Below are 16,793 nucleotides of genomic sequence, written 5' to 3'. Positions count from 1 at the left end.
TTCAAAAGAAAACACATTAAAAACACATTTACTAATTCACTGTTGGCTCGAGTTAAGCTGTAGTAGTCATCAGGGAGTTACAATGGTTTACAACGTGCACTTCTATGCCCAGTTCTTGTTTATAGTTCTGTGATTTTTTATTTTTTCTATTGGCCAAAAAAAGATAGGGATTTTTCTCTTCATTTTAATAAGGAGCACTTGTTATTTTTCTAATATTAACCTTAAAACTTGATTTTATATGCGTTCAACGTCTGCTTCTGTCGCGGCTGCTCAAGAATCACTACCATGTAGAACTAATTGCCTTGAATATATGTCATTTGATCATAGTTAATTAAATACGAGAAATATATGAAAAATTGGAAACAAATTGGTGTTGATAGCCACACTTGTTGGTCTGGTACGAGAGCGTTTGTGGGCGCTCAAGGCCTCGTGGGCGTTCGTGGACAACATGTGCTAAGACTGTTGGTTGCTCATTATTCTGGTGTCCCCACAAAAAACTGGAGGGATGGAAAACCTTGGAGTCATAACTTGTAAAATTTTTAGTTTTTGTCATTTTTGAATTTTGACAAATTCTAAGTTTTTTCAGATTCAAAAGCTCTTGCGGCCTTATTGTTTTTGCTTATAATTTGTAGTGGCGTCAACATCGCCGGCCCTGTTTCCGACCTTGGAAACACCATCGTAGAATACTGGCTTGAAATTCACTAGCGGTCTATTGAGTTCGCCATGTGCCATTTTGACTCTCGATGATTGCACGACGCCATCGTCGCCTGTGATGACTCGTCCCACTTTGTATTCACACCGTTTCAATGAATCACCTACTATCCAAACACGTTCTGTTCTGTTCAGTATTCGACCATGTTCATTTGACTACTTCGATTTTTGGTTCTATTGTGGAAAATATTTTGAGTCCATCTTTTCCAGATCATGTCGTCAGTGTCAGAGACGTTTTGAAGAACCATGTCAGGTCAAGGTTTCGCTCACGTGATGCAAAAGTTTTGTACTGGCGTTGTCTCGTCTTAGCAGAAAGTGAATTGTTGCGAGTGCTATCAAATCTCCTCGCTCGTCACTTACTGCTGACAAGGCCTTGCTTTCAGAGTTTGGTCTACAAGACACATTGTAGTACTGAGTACATGTTCCTTAGGGTTTCGTTTCTCCAATACTGGAATAGTGACTTTCTTTCAACTAACCAGTCTTTCCGAGATTTCAACAAAGTGAGGGGCTCCTGGAGGGTTAAACTTACAAAAAATCTTTTTCTGTTCTAAGTCAATTTCAAGCGCAACTTTGTCCCTTTCCTCCAGGACTGCCTTCACTTTTTTGGCTGCTCCGACGAAACTTGTGCCGTTGTTGCTGATGATGGTATTGGGTAGCCCAGTCATGCAATTTACTGTGTAAATGCAGCTAGACATGACTCGGGATCCAATACTGTACAACTTCGGTGTTTAATGCTCCTGTTGTTGGACAAATGAAGAGGCAACACAACCTCTCCAAGGTACGTCGTAGGAACTTGACTTCAAAGGATCCGAAGTAATGAACTCTGGTTTGAGTGAATGAGAACACATGTTCAAAAAGTTGTTCTCGGGGTAGGTCCACCACCGGTTGGGTGGATTGGTTTGGCGTTCCTGTGTCTGCATTTGATACATCTCGACTTTATTTTTCGTACCCCATTTCTTAATCCAATGATCCAGTACACTTGTTGGAGCAGGCTTCGTACGTAATCTGAGTCCTCCTGTAGGTGATCCCTATGTGCGTTCTCCGACAGAAGCAGTACAATTGAACGCTTCGCTTTTAACAAGACTGAGTGCTAACAATATTGGGTGTCCTTTATTGCTTAATATTGACATTGAAACATTCTGGAAGTATTCGGTTTGAACAAATCAAAACAATAATTGCTCTGCTCAGTGGATCTGGTTTGCTTTGAAATCTCACTTCTGCTTCGACTTGCACCTCATGCAGTTGGCGATAAAGCTTCTGACACTATTGAAGCTGCTCTAACGATTCCAGTCAAATGGTTGCTTACCTTTTGTTTCAGTTGCAGTTGCTCGGGTTCCAATTACTTGACATCACGGCTTTGGCCATTTTTCTTCTTCCTTCTGGAGCCATGCCAGCCTATTTAATAAGCCGATTTCCGTGAGTCTTTCGATGGACATTCCTATTGTGCCAATATCTGCAGGTTTTTGAAACCTATAACGTGTCTTCATTGATCCATCGAAGAGCTTTCCAGAATTTCTGCTATTTTGTTGGCAACAAATACTTGTTGTTCGTTTTGTGATGATTGTAGCTATTACAACGCTGTAGATGAATTAGTCCAACGAAAGATTTTGTCATTTTTCACATCAAAGCTCTCTCAACATCTGCCTCTTGAGGTAAACTCCGTATACTGCGCCCTAAAATTTTAACTTCGGGCCTTTCGTGTGCCTGATAGGTTCTATACGGCTTTTACCTATCATGTAGGTCAATTTTTAGGGCGCTTGGTTTTGCAGATATAACACTACGCACATTGCCTCTTTTGAAGCCTCTGTGAAAAGGTGAAGTCTCAAATTTGTACATCCATTTTCAAAGAAATTCGATTTATGGACAGCGTCATTATTTCTCTCAACTCCAATCAATGAAATGTCTGAGCGTTCGATTAACAGTTCCTTGTCACATGCTTGTCCTAATGCTGTCCGAGTGCTTTTAAGCAGTAACTGCATCCGTATCTTGAAGAATACACATATAACAAGTGGATCAAAAACTGAGACGAACAATAGAAAATTTTCCGCGGAGTCCAAGAGTTGAAAAAGATTGTGGTTGAGCTCCGAAGGCTTGCACAACTTTCTTTCACATGTCTGTCTTGTGGGATCTGTGACTTGACTTCATCGTCTATTGTTATCATTTTCGTTACTTTTAATCCATCTTTGCTGAGAATTTCTCTGATTTTTGGTAGGTTTCTTGAGCGGCTCTGACTGACTAAAGGAATTCGTCCACGTAGAAATTTTGCCGAGTCATTTTGACGAGACTTTTGTCGTAGAGTTCAATATTTTTCTCAACTTTGTGTAAAGAGTAATTGAACAAGTCGGCAAACTTTTCGCACCAAAGCGTGTCCCGTGTATTCGTAGACTTCTATTTTATGCTCTGGGTCTTCTCGCTAGGGAAATTATAGACATCGACTTTCGTCGATGGGACAGCAATTTGAAGAAACGTTGCTCCTAAGTAGGCTGATGAAGCTCTTTGGTGTTCTGGGAAGCGAAAATTAATTCCCATTAGACTCCGCAGCAGATAGGTGCAGATAAAAGTTTGAGGGCTACCCTCTAATAATTTGCTGCTGCGTTGCACACACTTCTTTTTTGTCGGGCACTTTGTTGTGTCGTTTTCCACAGTTGAGTACACTAAAAGTCCAGCTTTTGCGGCCAATCGACAGTTGACAGTGTCTAAAATAATTGAAACACAGTTGGAATTTCCGGACATGCTCACGTCGTTCAATTTTTTTCATTGTATTAAACTATTCATGAGCCCAAACTTGGTGTTGTTGTTCCCTAAGGTGACATTCGCGGTTCTTCGCTTTAATTGATTCTTCAGCATATGAATGAAAAGTACTCGTCTTCGGTTTATTGCGGCTTTGAAATTTATCTCTATCAAAGGACGAGTTTGTCAGTGCTAACAAATTGTTGGGGGCTTTGGAGGCGAGCCATTTTTTGAAAATAATCAAGTTGTCTATTGGCAGAAAACTATCTTGCTTATACTGCAACCACTATTCTCTCCAATGTGGGAAAAGTTTTCTGTTTGTTGAGCTTAACTCCGCTCCTGCTTCTAAATCGGATGTGTACCAAGTTGAACTTAAGTATTTAGCACATTTGTAACCACATTTGCAAACTTGACAATGCTCGTGGATTCAACCTGGCGAATTGGAGGATGAGTATGTACTTTCCAGAGCAACATCAAGAAGACCAGGCTTCTCCGGCCACTCCAGAGGATCTCCTGAAAACTCAATTATCATTAGTTTTGGCAAGCCACTGGCATCATCTATCGGTACTGGTTAGTAAATGACTTGGGGAGTGTTTTGGTTCAATGCTTTCCTACTTCTACTATCAACAAATCTTCCTCGAGTTTGGTTACGGGACTCTGGCTCCTGTTTCTGTTCTGGACAACGTTTCTTGCTGCTGACGTGACTTTGCCAACGGCGCTTGCGGGTCTGTTACTCTAACTGATTTATGGACTTTGAGGGCTGAAGTCCAATATGAAATCCCGAGCATTGAAGATGATTGAAGTTTAGTTTCGTTTTTTCACAACTTTCGTTCACATGTCTGCCTCTGGGATCTGTGACCGGACTTCATCATCGCTTTTTATCCATTTCGTCAATTTAAATCCATTTTTGCTGAAAACAGCTCTGGTTTTTCTGTAGGTTTCAATTGCTTCCTGGGCAGTTCTGACTAACTTAAGGAAGCCGTCCACATAGAAATTTTGGCGATCCATTCAGACGAGACTTTCGGCGTTGAGTGCAAAATTTTTTGCAATTTTGTGCAAAGCGTAAATTGCAGAAGTCGGAAAATCTGTCGTGTGTATTCGTAAACTTCCATTTTTTGCCCTAGGTCATCTCGCTAGGGAAATTGTAGACATCCACTGCGAACTCATGAGACAGGAATTAGAAAAAAAAGTTGTTTCTATGTTGGCTGATGAAGCTATTTTGTGTTCTGGGAAAAGAAAAATAATTCCGATTAGACTCCGCAGCAGGTACGGTTCAGATAGAATTTGTCATAAAAGACTACCTCTTGCTACTTTGCTGCTGCGTTGCACACTCTTCTCATTTTCTCGGCTAATTTCGTGCGTCGTTTTCAACACTTGAGTACACTACAAGTCACGCTTTTACAGGCTTTCGACAGTTGACATGTTCTCAATCAATTGAAACTCAGTTGAAATCCCTGGACATGCTCTTGTCTTGCAATTACTTACACTGATTTGAACTATTCACAAGCCCAAATATGATGTTGTCCATCCTTGAAGCGACAAGGTCCGTCCCTGAAGGGTTCTTAGGTTTAATTGATTCTTCAGCATTTGAAGCGAAAGTTCTCGTCTTTGGCTTATCGAGGCTTCGAAAACTTTACAACGACGAGTTTGTTATTGCTAACAAATTTTCATGAACAACCGCTTAGGAGGGAATCCACTCTTTGAAAAGAATCAAGTTGTCTCTTGGCAGTCGAGGATCTTGCATATACTGCAACCACTATTCTCTGCAATTCGGGGAAAATTTTCTGGTTGTTGAACTTAAACCCTGCTTCTGCTTCTAAGTCGGGTGTGTATCCAAGCTGAGTTAAAGAGTTTAGCACATTTGCAACCACATTTGCAAACTTGAAATTGCTCGTAGAACTGGAGGGTAAGTATTTATTTTCTAGAACAATATCAAGAAGACCAGGCCACTCCGGCCACGCCAGAGGATCTCCTGAAAACTCAGTTATCTTTAGTTCTTGCAAGCCACTGGCATCACCGCTCAGTACTGGTTCAATGTGTTCCAACTTCTATTTTCAACAATTTTTCCTCGAGATTGGTTATGGGACTCTGACTTGTGTTTCTGCTGAAACGTCGTCATTTCCAACGGCGCTTGCGGGTCTGTTACTCTAATTGATTTATGGATTTTTGGGTTCTTGAGAATGCAGGGCACCCGATTCAAAAAGCCGGGTGTTTTGCCGATAAGCGCTGAAACGTTTGTCGCTTATGGCTTGTGTGACTTTTTTAGAAGGATTGTGCAACTCTGCTGCTGCGATGCACACTCTTCTCATTTTCTCGGCTAATTTCGTGTGTCGTTTTCAACACTTGAGTACACTAAGAGTCACGCTTTCACAGGCTTTCGACAGTTGACATGTTCTCAAACAGTTGAAAGACAGTTGAAATTCCTGAACATGCTCTTGTCGTGCAATTACTTTCACTGATTTAAACTATTCACAAGCCCAAATATGTTGTTGTCCGTCCTTGAAGCGACATTGTCCGTCCCTGAAGGGTTCTTAGGTTTAATTGATTCTTCAGCATTTGAAGCCAAAGTACTCGTCTTTGGCCTGTCGAGGCTTCGAAAATTTTACAACGAGGAGTTTGTTATTGCTAACAAATTTTCATGAACAACCGCTTTGGAGGGAAGTCACTCGTTGAAAAGAATCAAGTTGTCTCTTGGCAGTCGAGGATCTTGCATAAACTGCAACCACTATTCTCTGCATTTCGTGGAAAATTTTCTGGTTTTTGAACTTAACCTGCTTCTGCTTCTAAGTCGGGTGTGTATCCGAGTTGAGTTAAAGGGTTTAGCACATTTGTAACCACATTTGCAAACTTGAAATTGCTCCTGGAACTGGAGGATTAGCATTTATTTTCTAGAACAATATCAAGAAGACCATGCCACTCCGGCCACGCCAGAGGATCTCCTGAAAACTCAGTTATCTTTAGTTCTTGCAAGCCACTGGCATCACCGCTCAGTACTGGTTCAATGTGTTCCAACTTCTACTTTCAACAAATTTTCCTCGAGATTGGTTATGGGAATCTGACTAGTGTTTCTGCTGAAACGTCGTCATTGCCAAAGGCGCTTGCGGGTCTGTTGCTCTATTTGATTTATGGATTTTTGGGTTCTCGAGAATGCAGGGCACCCTATTCCAAAAGCCGGGTGGTTTGCCGATAAGCGCTGAAACGTTTGTCGCTTATGGCTTGTGTAACTTTTTTAGAAGGCCTATAAAACAGTCAAGAGGCAGTGATCCTCTGGGGCCAGACTGTTGAGCCGCTGATTGTGCTCACCCTTTTAATCTTTCTTGATGGCGTCTTGATGCAACACTTTTTACTCCTGTGCACCGATCCAGATGCTTTTGAGCTTCCCTTGATCAGCACCAGCTATAGAAGTCCCTCTTCTACGTCGGCCCCTGCTTTCTTTCTCTCGTGTTTGAGTTCTCGAGTTGCATTTGAAGCTTCATTATGGTTGTCAATCACGGTCTGGATTGGGGCATTTCTGCTACTTGACGTAGATGCCACTAGAAATTTTTGGCTTCCCAAATGTTTGCTGTGCCCGTACTGCTTGATCAAGTCTCGATAGTAACTCCTACTATTGCTGATTTTCACAGGCTCCTCGGTGAAATCTTTCTGTTTTGTGATTCAAATGCCTTCTGCAGAAGGTTCATCTAGCTTTCCTATAAGCTCCTCCAGCTGATTGCACAATATGTTTTTCGGAGTCGCTTAATTAATGTGCTTTCCCATATGGACATTCTTCTCCAATATGGACAATTCATAGATAACCGAAGCACCAATTTCCTAAATTTTGTAAGCTCGGAACTCATAACTTTCTTCTTTTCTTCTAATATACGGTTGTTTTCATTGTCAAAATTTCCAAAATATTTTGGTGTCAATAGAAACCTCTGCTGCTGTCTGTTGTGTTCTAAGTTGTCGTACGTCTCGAAGAAGCATCGATAGGCGCAGTCGGCTGTCATAGTTTTGTTTTGTGTCAGGTAGCCTTTTCGCTCGGTAAGGTGTCTGGAAAACAACTTGCGTAAGTCAGCTTCTCTCTATTTCTGACGTCTTGAGTTGAACACTACTCTTCCAATTAAAAATTTTCAATTGTCTGCCGGGACTTTTGCTGGCTATTTGTGCTTTAGTCAACCTAAAACAATTGACGGTTCGCTGCTGTTTGTATCAATGTTGCTGCTGTTCGGGTCGGCCGACCAAAAGCTGAGGCTGCTCAAGATTCTCAGCGGAACCGAAATTTAACACCCTGGCTCTCCGTTTTTAAGCCGGCCTCATTCTTCACTTCAATTGATTGAATAATAAAACTGTCAAAACAATTAGTCGCTCGCTCGAAGTAAAGCACTGAAGTTTAAATTTGTTGATTGAAGTTAAGAATATCATTATTAATAAACTATATTCAATCTCGTGCTAAAATTTGTAAGGTTTCAGCTTTTCGCTAGTATTGTTGCTCACGTTTTGTCAAGAAATATTAGCTAACCTAAAAGTTGAAAGATCTTAAGATGTATTAAAACTTAGCATGAAAGACTAAGGTTGATGACGGTTCAAATTATATTCTATTCAGAGAACGAACTTTTCTCGGTAAAATTCTCTAATAATTCCGAATATGATAAAATTGTACTATCCAAATAATCGGTTTAAAGTAAAACATATCATCTATAACACCATCGTATTTTTTTCACAATTTGTTAATCAAAAAAAATCATATAGATCATTAATTACACTGTTAAAGTCAAGTTACTGGAATATTTGTTTTTGTTGACATAAGCACAGATGGTTATTATGTAGCGTTAATTGTCTTGAACATATGTCATTTGATCATAGAAAAATAAACACGAGAAATATATGAAAAATTGCAAACAAGTTAGGGTTGATAGCCACACTTGTGGGTCTGGTGCGAGAGCGTTCGTGGGCACTCAAGGGCGCGTGGGCATTTGTGGGCAACCATTTACTAAGACTTTTGGTTGCTCATTGATCAAGTTTCCCTTCAAAAAATTGGGGATATGGAAAACTTTGGAGTCACAACAATAATTTTTGAGTTTTGAAAGAATGTATGTTTTTCCCATTTCAAAAGTTCTTGCTGTCTTATGGCTTTTGCTTATAGTTTGGAGTGGCGTCAACATCGCCGGCCCTGTTTTCGATCTTGGAAGCAACATCGTAGAATACTGGCACCAATTTCATTAGCGGTCTATTGAATACGCCATGTGCCATTTTGACTCTCGCTGATTGCACGAGGCCATCGTTGCTTTTGAAGACTTGGATGACTCGTCCCATTTTGCATTCACATCGTTTTAATGAATCATTTACCATCCAAACAAGTTCTGCTCTTTTCAGTATTAGACCATTTTCATTTGACCACTTCGATTTTTGGTTCCATTGTGGAAGATATTTCGAGTCCATCCTTTCCATATCATATCGGATAGGTTAAAGGTTACCTTAACCTTGTGCTAAAACCATTGGTTGCCCAGATTTTCCCTTCAAAAAATCGGGGGGTGGTCAACTTTGGTGTCCCAACTTGCAATGTTTTCAGTTTTTTTTATCATAATTGAATTTTGGCAAATCCTGAGATTTTTTTAGTTTCAAAAGTTAATTCTTGCTGTCTGATGGCTCTTGCTTCTGATTTGAACTGGCGCTAACAGCGTGTGGCCCTTTAAAAAATCGCTGCAGTTTGTGGTTTTGTGGGGATTTTTGTGGGAGTTCATTGTTTTTCCCCTGGTCAAGAGTTTATAATTGTTTCAGAACCACTAAGGTAAAAAAAGGTACTTACCACCTTTTACATAGTCAAAGTACTCCAGGAGTCAACTGATTCAAGTTTGTTTTATTTGATAAAGGAATTTCTTTGTTATTTTAAGCGTTTGAGATTGATTGTTTAGCCCGTAGTGGTAGTGGTGGTACAATTTCATTTAAATGTATTTGCTCATTGAGCAATGTTGATTGTCTGTTCTAATTCTCGAAACTGAAATCGCAACGTCATTTTTAAAGACGACTGGATTTAAATTTTAAAAAAAACGAAGATTTAAAAAAAATCGACGCCTTTTGCAAAATAATATAGCATGAAAGTTCTCTTATTTAACAAGTATACTTCAAGTTATGTTAAGTTTTTGTGCCTCTAGATTAGTTCTGTTCATTTGTAAACTTGAGCCAATCTTATAGCAAAAACACAAAAAGTCTTTGAATTAAAGCTCATTGCTAGTAGAAGATTTACTTTGATTGCGAATTTATAATTAGACATCACCGAAAATTTTGACCCGTTTGCAAGCAAGCGAAATGACCGTTGCTGAGATATTTAGTTCACCTACTCGGATGATCCTTATCGCAGGTCATTTTTCTCAAATTTACCTCCAAAACTGATTCGTTTTTATTTTTGACTTTTTGTTACGTAAAACAAGATCCTACTATCATGGTAAAGTCATACAATTTTTTTTAAAAATAAATGTATACTATAAGCAATCAAAAAGAAACTAAAGATATAAACGATATCAACACATTGAAAACAACGTATTTGTTCTAATTTTGGTTGAGATGTTGCGATTACTTTCAAAATAGATAAATAATTTATCACAAAAGATGAACCCTGCGATCAAGATAACAGTGAACATGTACAAAAGGCTGACGATCAAGACCCCAAAAAATGCTCGAAAAGTATAAGCTTAGAATTATGTTTTGGATGTCGCATTGTGTCACTTTAAGTTAATTATAAATCTATCTTTTCTGGCAATCACCTATATTAAAAAATTCTGCATGCAACTGAACCTTTTTTTACCCCTAAAAAGTTCTTCAGTCGACCTGAAATTATGTGCAGGACGACAGAGTAGCAAATTGGAACGAAGAGTATTAGCAAAAGCATAACAGATTTTGTTTAATATTCTTGCCTTCCCGTCCACACCAGGACCTCATACGAAAGTTATGCATCAGACAGAAACTTAGTTTCGATGCACATGCGGCCGCCAACACACACACACACACACACACACACAAACACACATACACACACACACACACACACACACTGACACCCAAATACACAAACACAAACAGAGACACACTTGCACACATGCATAAAAGACACACACACACATATATATATATATATATATATATAGTTATATATATATATATATATATATATATATATATATATATATATATATATATACACATAAACATGTATATATATATATATATATATATATATATATATATGTGTGTGTGTGTGTGTGTGTTTTGTGTGCGTGTGTGCGAGTGTGTCTGTGTGTTTATTTGCTTGTTTGGGTGTGTGCACATGTATATGTGTGTGTGGTGTGTGTATGTCTGCGTGTGCATCGAAAGTAATAATTGATACGCTACATTCGTATCAGATCTTGGTGTGGACGGGAAGTCAAGAATTCAAAACAAAGTCTCTCATGCTTTTACTTATCAACTTCACTCAAACTTGCTACTCTGTAATTTCTAGGCGACAGAAAAATTTTTTAAACTCCGATCTATTTTGTAATCAATTTTGCTCTCTAATTCACTCCTCTAGCTATCTTTCTTTTAGTGTTAAACGGAAAACAGGGCTAATCGTATTAAAAATTTCATTTAATTTAAACTTAGCAATCTATTGGTGATAAACGTGCTAAGAACTTCAAAACTTTAGCTAGATTCACTGGTTTGTAATAGTGCACTTTTATTGTTCATTGTGTTTGAGACCATCAGTTGTCATGACCAATTAAATTTGCATCTTCTCAGATCAAATCCGAGTTTGGTACATATTTTTTTGTTTTTTAAGAAACATCAATCCTTTTTTACTGGCTACCGTTGGAGCAGATATGTAGATACTTCAAAAACTCTGATTCGTCGGAATTTGAAATCAAATTTATAAGCGTTTTCATTTTGCATCAATTTGAAAATAGAAACAGACTTGTTTTGCAGAAACCCTAAGGAACTTTAAAAAGTATGTTCTTGTGTTACTCTGTTATAATCAGATCATGCTATGTTTAACTAATCTTTTGTATTTTATCTTTGCATTTGGAGAATAATGAAACCACATAGTTAAAAGATAGAAGACCGAATTTTATAAAAAGAGAAATATATAACAATAAAAAACTTTAAAAGCAGCTTAAAACATTATTACTAACGTGTTTAAGTTTTGCACTGAAGGTACGACGTGCATTATTGTGTTTTTGTTGATGATATTAAATATTATGTTGTTTATACAGTATTCGAAAATCTCTTGTTTTTATCACGAAACGTTTAAAGATATGAATGTTTAAATTATTCCGTAAATTCTATTTGTCTTTTCAACATTGAAAAAACGGGAGTTCAATTTTTCTGTCTTTTTTTCACATAAAATTTAGAAGTTACGGAGATGGAATCTGTATTTTGGATTTCCATTACAGTTATCTTGATTCTCATTTTTGTTTTGTTGGTGCTTGTTTTGATTATTTATCAATTGTTGAAACGTCTTCATGAAAAACGACTCATCTCAAATCCACTTTTGGAAAGTACGGCGATAAATTACATCAAACCAGCCAGAAGGAACAGAGAAACTGATGTCCTATCAAAAAGTTATTCTTCTGGTGTAACAGAAAATCTGCTGGAAGATTTTGTTGTCATTAAATCCTGCAATCAGCCGGAATTCAACCGTCATTCTCTTTCCTCCTCCTCCAGGCCTATCAATGAAGACGATAATTGTTTGAAAAAGGAATCGAACTGTGAAAAGATTAGCAGAAATTCTATTGTGGTGACTGTTTCAAAATTGCAAATCAACTTATTTGGCTCAACCGTCGCTGATGTTGGTATGGCGTGTGACAATGACAGCGCTAAACTGAGTCATCCAGTTTTAACTTCATCAGGATTTGAAGCGCAAAAAGATAACAGGGACAAATCCTTCAGAGATTACGCAAGCAGCCCTGATTTAACAAAGAATTACTCAGTGTTAAATTTGTCCGCAAGAGGAAGCACCATTGATGTCAGTAATGTTACTGTCAGCATGCCCAAAATAGCTCAGCAAAAATATCCAAAACCTCCCCTAAAACTGCACGAGCACAAACCAGAAAAGATAGCGCCAATTAAGGAAAACAAGACAGAAAATAAGGCAGCGCAAAATGAGGAAAGCAAAACAGAAAAGGTAGCGCGAGTTAAAGAAAACATCCCAGAAAAGGTAGCTCCAATTACGGAAATCAAGTCAGAAAAAGCGAACACCTTGGTAACCTTGAATGAAGCCGTTACAAATGATAAAACTGGTCAAAATAATGATAGTGCCAACTTTAGCAGCAGCTCGTCCTTGTGGATAAGTAAGCAATACAAAGAGTGTTGCTAGTTTTTCGATAAAGCAGTTAATTTTTTCATGGTAGCTTTCATTCAGTGAGTTTTTATGATCAGAAAGCAAGATTTTCAACTTTCTTTGCTGTCAATGAAAGGTTCAAAATGCAACAACTTGGCCTCTCTTTTTATTTTTTTAACTATTTTCACGAGGTTTCGAAAACTGACACATTAATTCTATTGTTTAATGATTGTAGCTGTTCGAAAATCTCAACCGATAGCTATCTGTTTATGCGACTTACTCACTTTGTTTTGATAAAAGATAGTTTTCGAAAGTTTTATCCGTTCTTTAGTTTTTTCTTGATGACCTATCTCTCAGTGTTCTCGATGACACTTCAAAAGGTATAGCTTTTTGGAGAAATTGGATTTTTTCTAATCTGACGTTTTCAAAAACTTGGACAATACTGACCTACAAAATCTCGGATTACTTGAGTATATATTTTTGTAGTTCTGGTTGCGTCATTTTTTTAAATTTCAAAAACGATTTGTCTGGTTATCTGTTTATTGAAAATACTTAATTGTTCAAGTCATATGCAAGTGTTTTTGAAAAACCTCCAATTCATTTTTGACTTGCCTATTTTTCTGGCTGCATTTTATTCGTTTTTCAAGTATCCTCGTTGGCTTCGTATTGGCTGCTTAATGGGATTCAATTGAAGCATATTCGGGTTTAACATTTTAAATAGTTCTTAACTTAACTATTTTCAAAAAAAAAATTTCTGAGATATAGATTTTTTTTCCTTAGTTGTCTTTTTCTCCTTCAATTTGTGTATTGGTAAATCAAACTTGGAAAAAAAGCAATTTTGGCATTTTGGCATATGCCTTGTTGAACTTCGAAAACTTTTTTTTCTAACGATACCAGTAGTTATTATTTGATTCATTCTTTGTTATATTGTTTTTCTTGATTAGTTTTGCGTTATTTGTTGCCGTCAGAAAAAGCTTGCTTGACTTGGCCTATATTGCTGCTTTTTCGACATTTTTTATATCTGTTTTCTACTTCATCGGACTTCCTTCAATATTTGCGAACTTTATCTTAACGTACTTCTAAGAAACAATGGCTTCGCAAACCAATCCAACAACAGCAGAGTATGTACCGGAAAAAAGAAAAAACCCAAATGTGATAAACAAATGACGATTCGCTGGCATTCTTATGAGACTTTTTTTTGCTTCTACTGATTTCTATATGTGTATCCTCAGATATCCCCAGATTTCTGCCTTACTGCAATTTTAAATGCGACAGATACTGCATAGATTCGAAAAACACCAGATACTCCACGAAATTCAATTTAAAAGATTTAAAAAATATGCTCACAGAAAAATCATAACAAGAAATTGTTTTTAAAAAAAATGTTTTTCTTTTCTGTTCGTTGTGTTCAGATTTTTTTGAAATTAAAGGAAATTTTTTTTAATTGAGTACTCAATTAAGAGTTCCTATTGATTTTCTTCACACAAGTGTTTACTAAGTTAAACTATTTTTAGTTTTTTGTCACTTTCGTATATTTTATCATCTCTAAAATTGACCGAGTCGAAAATTAGTACAACAAAAATTTAATTGTTTCCTTCCAGTGCAGTTTACAGTACTTGATGAAGACCTAAATTTTCGAATGAATTGCAGTTTGAATTTTTGAAACAGTTCCTTTTTTTTCAACCAGAGCTTCAATGATTTGTGTAAACATAAAAACAGCACAAAGTTTCCCGACCCTTTCGACATTTTTTGAACATCAAATGTTACCGAAAAGTCTAAATTTCTCTGTTCAATAAATTGCATGATAATTTTGCTCGTTTCTATTACGTTGACGGTTGTGAACTCTTTTAATTTAGAGATGAAAAAGGAGACAAAACTTCTCAAAAGCTACTTCTAAGTGTTTTGAATTTTATCTCAAAAGCCATTTCTCTGGTAGCTAATATATCTTTTTGACACGTTTGAGAATACGCTTTTTTGTTATACGCACAGTTTCACCCAAGTCGTCTTGATTACATTCATGAGTATTGTAGCATTGCTCCTAATGCAAGACACATATTGAAATTTTTAATGAACTTTTTGTGCACCTCGACTTATCATGTTTAACAGACTTTTAGCCGAAAAAATTTTAAAATTAAATTGAATATAATGTTTGACAATTTTGGTTTAAAAGTTTTTGATTGTCAACAAATTGCAATTGAAAATAAATTGCAGGCAACACAGGTACTATTAGCAAGAAAAGCAAATACTTTTTTTGCCATTCAAGTGAATTGAAAGTCTGACAAACTTTTATTCAAATTGCAAGAGAGAGCTCAATGAAAAATATCAAGAAGTTTTTTGAAAAACTAATCTTTATCTTTAAAGTTTTTACCGATAAATTTTTTTCAACGACCTCTCCGGCACTTCGCAGACATAGTTCTCAAAACTTGAACCAGATAATTTTCAGTTGTCTTAATTTATTTTTAGGCCAGTAATCCATTTGGACGCTTGCATTATTGGACTAATCACGCGCTGAAAAAAAAACAATTGAAAAAATTTCAATCTTTCTGTGGTCATCTGGTCTTTGGTATCGACATCTTGTTTTCGTTGGATTTATATTTTCTCAGCCGTTCACCAATCAATGAATATTCGTATTATGTCATCAAATGCGAAGTTGTTGCAATTCACTGCCATTTAACGTAATCGTGTCTGCAAAAAATTTGAGTTGATTTTGCTGGTTCAAATTTGAAGAATTTTTTTTCTGATTTGAAAGGGTAAGTTGCTTGGCTTCAATCACTTTTTCGCTAGTTTGAGCCAATTATCGGGAAAATTCTATATATTGAGTATTGAAAGTTCCCAGTTCAATACACTTCCAAAGCCCTACCTATATTTATAATATCTTAATTTTATCAGCTTTTTCAAACGTTAAACGTTGCACTCATCTTCCAGTTTTTTATTCTTTTTCAGTTTTTAATTATAAGCAATAATTTTCTTCTAGAGCAGTTTCTTACTGATTCGTATTAGAACAATTAGTTATACATTTGTATCAAATATTTATTTATCATTTGGTAAAAGCTTGTTTCTTTGCATTTGGATTCTCACCTTAACTCTAAGCACAGCTGGTATATGACGCTTTGATTTTCTTTTGATGTCAAAGATTGTTGTTCTACGAAACGTTTGTTCATATTTTTTATCCGATGGTGTTGAAGTTTTGTTTAACATTTGAATGGAAAAATAATGCATAATTTTTTAAATCATAATTGGTTTTATCTTAGTTTACAAATTTCTTGCTAGTCGGTTTCAGTAAGTTGTCAGGCGCGCAAATCAGTGTTTCAGTAGTCGATAAAAGTACAATTGGAAGCTGTTTGTTGTCTCATTGACTAATTGCGTATATTATTCATGATTGTCAGGTCTCGACTACGATGGTCAGTTCGAATATGAAAAAAATTGCTAGCGATTATTTTTTTTGGAAAATATTTGAAAAAATTGAACGGTTGACCTGTAAAAAAGGTCAAATAATCTTGCTTGCATAAACTCGTTTAGTTTTTAAATCTGAAAGCTTGGCTAAAGAACCAGTTCTGTAATTTGGCTATCAATATTAATTTGCTCTTTTGTATCAGAAAATTATGCAAATCTGAAATGTCTTTCTTTTCTTCAATCCAAAAATGAAGTTTAAAATGCGCTTAGATATAGAATTAGCATCACCACAAAATTTGTATGCACAACACAAGTGAAGATATCAGAGATAAAATTATCAGGGCATGAGGGTCTCTGTTTTTTTCCTAATTAAATGACATGTAATGTATGCCTCAACAAAATGGTGGCAAGATAAGAGTAAGTTTTTTTCCAAACATGTAAATTAATAAAGTAATCGAAAGGTTAAAGTTTACATGCCTTCAGAATCATCAGGAATTTAACTGTATACACTTAGTTACCCAAATTTTAGTGTGATGTAATGTGATTTTTCCTTGGAAAACACTAATTCTATTGGGAAAAACGCACCATTACAATAAGGACATTAAAAATGGACAAAGGTGAATGAAAGTAGCTTCTTCTTCCTCAATATTTTCTGGTAGCCTGCAAACGTCATAAG

The 16,793-nt window shown here is 36.6% G+C and overlaps 2 protein-coding genes across 2 annotated transcripts in view; both read left to right on the top strand.

Moving 5' to 3' along the window:
- Window positions 1-16,793, top strand: part of LOC142350263 (uncharacterized) — a 484,377-nt gene that overhangs the window by 113,387 nt on the left and 354,197 nt on the right. The window lies entirely within an intron of this gene.
- Window positions 11,676-16,793, top strand: part of LOC142350542 (uncharacterized) — a 10,705-nt gene continuing 5,587 nt past the window's right edge. Inside the window, exon 1 of the mRNA XM_075402390.1 lies at window positions 11,676-12,734. Within this exon, the coding sequence (XP_075258505.1) occupies window positions 11,807-12,734 (928 nt within the window). The 5' untranslated portion in view covers window positions 11,676-11,806. The remainder of the gene's footprint in view (window positions 12,735-16,793) is intronic.

Source organism: Convolutriloba macropyga, chromosome 12 (genome assembly GCF_964194025.1).
Source record: "Convolutriloba macropyga chromosome 12, txConMacr16.3, whole genome shotgun sequence".
Taxonomy (NCBI): Eukaryota; Metazoa; Xenacoelomorpha; order Acoela; family Convolutidae; genus Convolutriloba; species Convolutriloba macropyga.
This window is presented reverse-complemented; position numbering and strand designations above follow the sequence as displayed.